This window comes from Charadrius vociferus, unplaced genomic scaffold, assembly GCF_000708025.1.
Source record: "Charadrius vociferus isolate BGI_N301 unplaced genomic scaffold, ASM70802v2 scaffold1540, whole genome shotgun sequence".
NCBI classification, from domain to species: Eukaryota; Metazoa; Chordata; class Aves; order Charadriiformes; family Charadriidae; genus Charadrius; species Charadrius vociferus.
In genome coordinates, this window is record NW_009646438.1 from 4,789 (window position 1) to 13,172 (window position 8,384).

The following is an 8,384-nucleotide window of genomic DNA, read 5'->3' on the forward strand; positions in this document are numbered from 1 at the left end:
GCGTTTCGATTAAATGACGGTATTTTTTGGGGGGGGAAAAAAACGAGGCAATTTGACAGCGGCACATGGGGACCTCGAGGAAAGCACCCGGAAAGTTATTTATTAATATTTTATTTTTTTTTTCCTAACCTGCTGAAAAAAATGGGCTGAAATCGGGATCGGCTGAGCCCCTTTTTGGGCCACTTTCCTTCAAACACACCCTGAGCACCGCGGGGGTATTTCCAGCACCGTTTCCGCCATTTTTTCCCCCAATTTTCACGGCGCCCCTGGACTTTCGGGGGGGGGTTTCCCTCCAAATTCAAGCATTTTCAACGAATTTTCTCCCCCGTCACCCCAGAACAAGCTCTCGGCGCGATGGGGAACCCCGAAAGACGACGGCCGCCATCCCTGGATGGATTTCACCCCAAAAACCCATTGAAAAATTTCAACTTGCCTTTACTCCTCTTTTCCCGTTTCCACCTGTTTGGGGTTTTTTTTTCCCCCCTTACATCTCATAATGAATATTACCACCTGCCTACCTCCTTTTTGGGGGTTAAAATCATGCTTTTTGCCCATCCCGTGCTCATCCACACGTTTGTTTGCTTTTATTTCCCCCACACACACCCCCGCGGCGTCGACGTGGAAATGAATATTTTCCTAAAAAGCCATTTCAGGACGTTTTCGCGGCCCGTTGAACCCCGGCAGGTTGTTCTGTGGCGGCTGTTTTGTCGGGAACTTATAATTTTTCAGCGAAAACAGCTGCTATATTTTTTTTTTTTTAATTAAAACAGGATTTGGGGTAATATCTTGCAGGGAAGTATTAATTATCGAAAATAAATTAATGGCTGGATGAGCCCCGTCCTGCGATGGGCAGCGTGGGGCTGAATTAAACACAATCCAGGTGGTTTTTTTCTCTCCGCCCCCCCCTAAAATTTCCCGCTTAATAAGCGAATCTGCTGGATCCCCGTTAACGATTGACTCGCTTCGTCCCCCAGCGCTCCTCTTGTTAAATTTTGCTGCTTTTTGGGGAAAAAAAAAAAAAAAAAGGGAACTGACCAGGGTGGAATTTTCCCCGTTTGTGCTATGGCTGAGTTTGCCCGGCGCCCCTTCGTTGCTCTGCTCTCCTCTATGCTCCTTTTGTTCCACCGGCCCATTTTCCCCCTGATTTAAGGGTCAAAAATCGTGGCTTTTTGGTTAAAACCTCCTCGATTTTATAGCTTAATCTGCAAATTAAGCCCAAATCGGGTAAATCGCACATTCACCATCCTTCCAGCACTTTTTCTTTCTTTCCTCCGCTTTCTTCATCCCCGTTGGCCACAGCAGCAACTGAGGGCTCATTTTCCCAGTCTTCAGCGGGTTTGGTGGGTGGTTTTTTTTCACCAAAAGCAGAGTTTTTCAGCCCAAAAAAGACCGGAGCTTCCTTGAGGGATCCCTGTCCCTGCCGATCCTCCAGCAAATCCCCACCGGTGACGTCGCTTGAACCCTTCTTTTTGCCGCGTTCCTCAACCCACCGTTTTCCACCCCATTTCTGCCTGGCCCTGCAATCCCAAACCAAGACTCTTTCCTCCCCGGAGAGGCGTTTTTCCATAAAACACCACCAAAACGGGCAAACTGGGAGGGGGCTGTCAACCCCCGCAGTGAAAACAGCTTTCTGTAAATCCCCTCTTCCCACATTGGCCTCTTCCTTCCCCAAATGAGGGTACATTTGGCTTAATTTGGGGGGTTTTAGGCTAATTTAACTCATCTAAATTAGGGCAAAACGCAGGGCGATGTGCTTAGACCTGGCGTGACGTGAAAACTGGGCTTAAATGAGTTTTTTGGGGGGGAATTGAGTAAATATCTCGGTGGGCTGCAAACGGCGATGCTCACGACCCTTTTTTTAGCAGATTAGCTAAAACTGGGAGGGGATTTAAAGAGATTTGAAGCCGTGGGTCGAGGAGGAAAAGTTGTGGTTGATGTCCGGCTCTCGGCTTTCCAGGTGAGACCCCGAAATCCTCCGCGGAGCGGGAACGCTGCCGGCACCTCCCCGCCACCGCCATGGCATCGCCAGCCGTCAGCCCCGACTCGTCCTCCCACGAAGCCCTTTCCTCCGTCAACTCAGCCCCGGCGTGTTCGCCCACTTCCGATTCGGAAAACCTCAGCCCCGACGAACTGGAGCTGCTGGCGAAACTGGAGGAGCAAAATCGGTGAGATATCCGCCCCGTTTGGCTTTTTTAACCTTTTTCTTTTACCCTTAAAATCAAAGAAACTGGACGACAACAAGCCGCTTCCCCCAAGCAGCGCTCCAGCCGGGGTGAAAACACTCTGGTTTATTATTTTCAAGGTTATCTATTTTTATTTATCTTTTTTTCCTCTTTAAATGCTCGTTCGGGCGAGCAAAGGGCATTTCTGGAAGGAGGCGGCTGTTTGGAAATAAGAAAGAATAAACCCACCCGTTTCGCTGGTGCTTTTTAAACTTGTTTTTGATGGGAAATGAGCCCTGGGGCGAAAAGCTCCGGCCTGGTGTTTAAAATCAAGCCCTGAAATGCAAATTTCCTTGCGAAGCCGTTTTTAAAGGAAATTTCCTTTTGGAAAACAAACAAACAAAAAAAAAACCCCATTGGAAATCTGGTTTTTAAGCAAATTTGTTAAAGAAACCATCCCCAGGGGAGCTGGCGGCATCTGGCTGGGGCAAAGAGCCCATCCGGGGGCTGTTTTGGGGTGGTTGGAGGGAATATCTCCATTTTTTGTGTGGTTTTGGAGGACTCTCTCCTCCTTTGGGGCATTTCGGATGAATATCTCCTCCTTTGGGGCTCTTTTGGGGGACTGTCTCCTCCTTCGGGGCTGTTTTGGGGGAATATCGCGATTTTTAGCATGATTTTGGAGGACTCTCCTCCTTTGGGGCATTTTGGGGGACTCTCTCCTCCTTCGGGGGTGTTTTGGGGGAATATCTGCTTTTGGGCTGCTTTACAGGAGTATATTTGGGGCTGTTTTGGGGGAATATCTCCAATTTTGGGACAGTTTTGGGGGAATCTCTTATCCTTTGGGGCTGTCTTGGGTGACTCTCCTCATTAAGGGCTGTTTTGGGGGAATATCTCCATTTCTAGCACCGTTTTGGGGGACTCTCCCCTCCTTTGGGGCATTTTGGGTGAATATCTCCTCCTTTGGGGCTATTTTGGGGGAATATCGCCTCCTTTGGGGCTGTTTTAGGTGACTCTTCTCCTTGAAGGCTGTTTTGGGGGAATACGTCAATTTTTAGCATGGTTTTGGGGGACTCTCTTCTCCTTTGGGGCCGTTTTGGGGGAATATCTCCTTTTTTGGGGACAGTTTTGGGGGAATCTCTTCTCCTTTGGGGAAATATCTCCTCCTTGGAGGCATTTTTTGGGGAAAATCTCTCCTCCTTTGGGGCCGTTTTGAGGGAATATCTCCTTTTTGGGGGTCAGTTTTGGGGGAATCTCTTCTCCTTTGGGGAAATACCTCCTCCTTGGAGGCATTTTTTGGGGAAAATCTCTCCTCCTTTGGGGCTGTTTTGAGGGAATATCTCCTCTTTTCGGGCAGATTTAGGGGCTCTCTCCTCCCTAGGGGCTTCTTTTGGGCTCTATCTCGGTCTCTTGCAGGCTACTGGAGGCCGACTCCAAGTCGATGCGCTCCATGAACGGCTCGCGAAGGAACAGCGGCTCCTCCTTGGTCTCCAGCTCCTCGGCCTCCTCCAACCTCAGCCACCTCGAGGAGGACACCTGGATCCTCTGGGGCCGCATCGTTAACGAGTGGGACGAATGGCGGAAGAAGAAGGAGAAGCTGCTGAAGGTGAGGAAACTGCTTTATTTTTAATTATATTTTAACCCCGCTGTGAAAATCTGCAGCATGATCTTCCCCGTGCCGGGACAGGGAGATGTCTCCCCGTCCACAAGGAGCTTCCCTCCATCCACGAGGAGCTTCCCCCTCTTCTTCAAACCCGTTTTCTCAAGTTTTTTGCCCTGTTTTTCTCCAGGAGCTCATCCGCAAAGGGATCCCCCACCACTTCCGTGCCATCGTCTGGCAACTGCTCTGCAGTGCCACCGACATGCCCGTCAAAAACCAATACTCGGAGCTGCTCAAGATGTCTTCTCCTTGCGAGAAGCTCATCCGACGGGATATCGCCCGCACCTACCCGGAACATGAGTTCTTCAAGGGCCAGGACAGTCTGGGCCAGGAGGTGCTCTTCAACGTTATGAAGGTAACGTCTTTCCTCAAACCTCAATGGATCTTGGCCACAGACCAGACACCGCTTCGGGTTTGGAAGCTGTTTTAACTGGATATTAATTTTTGATGAGTTTGGTTTCCACCACAAACTCCTGGAACCGTCGCTTCTTGCAGCGTGACAGCCCTTTCCTGGCAAAAGTACCTCATTCCCCATCTACCCTGGACCTCATTTTTCCTGTTGAGTTTTACCCTGAATTACGAAACAAATAGTTGTGTGGTTTGGGGTCTAAATTCAAGCGTGGAGCAACACCGTGCTCACAGGAGCTGTTGTCAACCCGAAAAAAAAAAAAGCTATTTTTGATGCCTTCCCTCCACTCTTGGCCTGCCCCGGCGTGTGGGGATGGTGGCCCCGCTGATCCCCTTGCTCACACATCAATTTATTTTGAATTTTTTGTCCTCTTTCCAGGCCTATTCGCTGGTGGACCGGGAGGTCGGATACTGCCAGGGTAGCGCCTTCATCGTGGGACTGTTGCTCATGCAGGTTTGTGACGACTCTGGGGTGAGAAGGAGCTGCTGGTGGGTTTTTAACACCCGCCGGAGTCGTGGTGGAACGGGGTAGGGGAATAGGAGCCTTTACACGTCCCTTTGGGTCTCCAGATGCCCGAGGAAGAGGCCTTCTGCGTGTTCGTGAGGCTGATGCAGGAATACCGCTTACGGGAGCTCTTCAAACCCAGCATGGCTGAGCTGGGGCTCTGCATCTACCAATTTGAGTACATGCTGCAGGTAGGCACAACCCCACGCCCCCCCCAAAAATGCTCAGAGTGGGTAGAACCAGGGGACAAGGACAGGGAGAGAGGGTAGGAGTGAGGTGGCAGCTCTTGGGAGAAATGGGTTCCGCCGATGGGTTCTTGTCCAGCAACACCGAGAACCTGGGGACGTCTATGAGATGCCCTGAGGACCATTCCTCATTCGTCAAGGGGGACATCCGTGAGACTCCAAGGATGTCCATGAGACAGGCTGGGGGGCATCCCTGAGGCCCCAGAGCACCTCCATGAGATGCCCCAGGGACCATCCGTGAGATCCTGGGGACCATCTAAGAGACACCCAAAGGGGGGACCATCTATGAGGCACCCCAGGAACCATCTGCGAGATGCCCTGAGGGACATCCATGAGACCTTGGGGACAATCCACAAACCCTCCCCCAGCAGACCTCCCATGAGACCCCCTCAGGGACCTCCACAAGACCTCATGGACCTGTTCAAACCTCAGCAGCCATGAATGACCCCTAAAAACATCCACCGTTCCCCGTTTCTCTTCATTTCCTCCATTTCTTCCATCCAGGAGCAGCTGCCAGAGCTGAACATCCACTTCCGCTCACAGAGCTTCCTCACCTCCATGTACGCCTCGTCCTGGTTCCTCACCCTCTTCCTCACCACCTTCCCTCTTCCTGTGGCCACGCGCGTCTTCGACATCTTCATGTACGAGGTAACGGGGCTGCGGCCAGCACCGTAAATCACAAAGGGACCCAACCCCGTTTTCCGCTTGGATGTGGAAACGTTCTCCCAATGCCAGCAGGTCTGGTTTTGAGGAGAAAAAACCCTAAACCCTGGGTGGGAAAGGGGATGGCGTGGGGTCAAGCGTGGACCCTTTCCGTAGGGGCTGGAGATCGTCTTCCGTGTGGGGATGGCACTGCTGCAGTTTAACCAAGCTGAACTTGTCCAGCTTGACATGGAGGGCATGTCCCAGGTACGTGCTGGTGGCTTTTGGGGTGGATTTGTCCCAACGGGACGTGTTTTGGGATGGATTTGTCCCAACAGGATGTGTTTTGGGGTGGGTTTGTCCAACAGGACGCGTTTTGGGGTGGATTTGTCCAACGGGACGCGTTTTGGGGTGGATTTGTTTAATGGAACATGGTTTTTTGGGCAGATTTGTCCAACAGGATGTGTTTGGGGGCATAGTTGTCCAACATGACGTGTTTTGGGGCAGATTTAGGCACCAGGACATGTTTTGGGGTGGATTTGTCTAATGGGCCGTATTTTGGGGCAGATTTAGTCAACGAGACGTGTTTTGGGGCCAATTTATGCAACAGAACGTGTTTTCTGGTGGATTTATGCAACGGGCTGTATTTTAGTTTTACATGATGGGCCCCTTTTTGGGGCTGATTTATTCAATAAGTTGTGTTTTGGGGTGGATTTATGCAACAAGGGCGCGTCTGGGAGCAGATCTCTTCATCAGCTCCTATTTTGGGGTGGTTTTACCTATCATGCCCTACTTTTGGGGCTGGTTTACACGACGGTCTGTATTTTAGGGCCATGTTTCATGGCCGGTTTCCCTACTCGCAGTACTTCCAGAAGGTGATCCCCCACCAGTTCGACAGTTGCCCCGACAAGCTCATCCTCAGGGCCTTCCAGGTCAAGTACAACCCCAAGAAGATGAAGAGGTGAGATGAGAAGACGGGTTCCTGCCCTTGGGTGAGGTCCCCCCAGCAGCCATGGGGCACAAGGCCAGGGGGTCTGGTCCCCATCCTGGTGTCCCAGCCTGTCCCCGTGTCCCGAACAGGCTGGAGAAGGAGTACGCCGCCATCAAGAACAAAGAGATGGAGGAGCAGATCGAGATCAAGGTGAGACAAGTCAAGTGTTGGTGTCCTGGCGCTGCTTGAGCCATCATCGTGACCGCTTGAGCCATCTTCGTGGCCTCTTGACCCATCCCCAGGGCCAGTTGAGCCCTCTTGGCATGGCGTAGCCCATACCTGGGGCCACCTAAGCCGTCCTGGAACCGCTTTGACCCATCCCTGGGCCACCTGACCCATCCTCAGAGCTGTTTGAGCCATCCTGGGGCGGCTTAGCCCATCTGTGGGGCCATTTAAGCCATCCCAGGGCCACTTTGACTCATCCCTGGGGTCACTTTGAGCCATCCTGGGGCCATTTAACTGATGCTTGGGACCACTTGGGCCATCTCAGGGTGGCTTGGCCTGTCCCTGGAGCCACTTGACCCATCCCTAGGGCCACTTGAGCCATCTTGGGATGGCTTAACCTCTCCTGGAGCCACTTGACCCATTCTCAGAGCCATTTGAGCCATTGTGGGACAACTTCACCCACCCCTGAGGCCATCTAAGCCATTGTGGGGCCTCTTCAACCCATCCCAGGGCCACTTAAACCGTCCCCATGGCCACTTAGCCCATCCTGGGTACCATTTAGCCTGTCCCCAGCACCTTTTGAACCATCCCCAGGGACCACTTGAGTCCTCCTGGGGCAGCTTAGCCCATCCCTGGGGCCATTTCAGCCATCTTGGGGCCACTTTTACCCATCCCAGGGGCCACTTGAGGTGACCCCAAGGGCCACTTAAGCCATCCTGGGGCCACTTGGCCCATCACAGAGCGGTTTCAGCCACCCCAGGGCCGCTTTCACCCAACCTCCGGGACGTTTAGCTCATCCCTGGGGCCACTTGAGCCATCCTTGCGGCCATCGAAGCCATCCTGGAGCCACCACGACCCACCCCGGGGCCATTTAAGCTGTCCCCAAAGCCACTTAACCTGTCCCCAGGGCCATATAAGCCACCCAGAGGTCACTTTGTCCCATCTTCAGGGTTGTCTGAGCCACCCCAGGGCCACCTGAACCATCTCTGGGGCCGCTGGAGCCATCTGGGGACGGGTTAGCCCATCCCTGTGGCCGCTTTACCCCCACGTCCCGCTGTCCCCAGGCTCAGTGACACCCCTGGGGCCATCACCACCACCCCCCCGGGGCTAATTCTTCCCAATTTTCCACCCCTCAGCGCCTCCGCACCGAGAACCGCCTGCTGAAACAGCGCATTGAAACCCTGGAGAAGGTGAACCCCATAGCCAAGCACCCCAAAAAAAACCCCATGGGGACACCCAAAACCCCCTGATGGCACTTCAAACCCCCCTCAGGGGCACCCCGAAATCCCTCTGGGGCCATCCAAACCCACCCCGGAGCACCCAAAATATTCCCTGGATCACCCTAAACTCCCCTGGGGCACCCATGCTGCCGCCGCCCGGAGATCCCAGCACCCATGGGTGCGACCCCACAACCTGAAGCACCCCTTTTAAGGGCTGCACCCCCAAAATTTCCCCTTTCCCAGCACCATTTTGGTGCAAAAATAGGAGATTTAAGTCCAGCGAGTGGCTGGTTTGTCATTTTTCCGCACAAAGTCTCCCTCTGGGAAGTGGGAAACGCTCTGTTTTAGGGCAAAATACCACCATCACCACGCTTCCCCACCCCACCCCA

At 52.9% G+C, this 8,384-nt stretch overlaps 1 protein-coding gene across 1 annotated transcript in view; it reads left to right on the forward strand.

The window, feature by feature from the left end:
- Positions 1–2,016: 2,016 nt before the first annotated feature.
- Positions 2,017–8,384, forward strand: part of EVI5L (ecotropic viral integration site 5-like) — a gene marked incomplete at its 3' end in the record, with an annotated part of 14,568 nt that continues 8,200 nt past the window's right edge. The window contains exons 1-10 of the mRNA XM_009881992.1: positions 2,017–2,165; positions 3,576–3,765; positions 3,950–4,174; positions 4,607–4,681; positions 4,798–4,923; positions 5,482–5,625; positions 5,797–5,886; positions 6,483–6,580; positions 6,700–6,760; positions 7,912–7,965. Of these exons, the coding sequence (XP_009880294.1) occupies positions 2,017–2,165; positions 3,576–3,765; positions 3,950–4,174; positions 4,607–4,681; positions 4,798–4,923; positions 5,482–5,625; positions 5,797–5,886; positions 6,483–6,580; positions 6,700–6,760; positions 7,912–7,965 (1,212 nt within the window). The remainder of the gene's footprint in view (positions 2,166–3,575; positions 3,766–3,949; positions 4,175–4,606; positions 4,682–4,797; positions 4,924–5,481; positions 5,626–5,796; positions 5,887–6,482; positions 6,581–6,699; positions 6,761–7,911; positions 7,966–8,384) is intronic.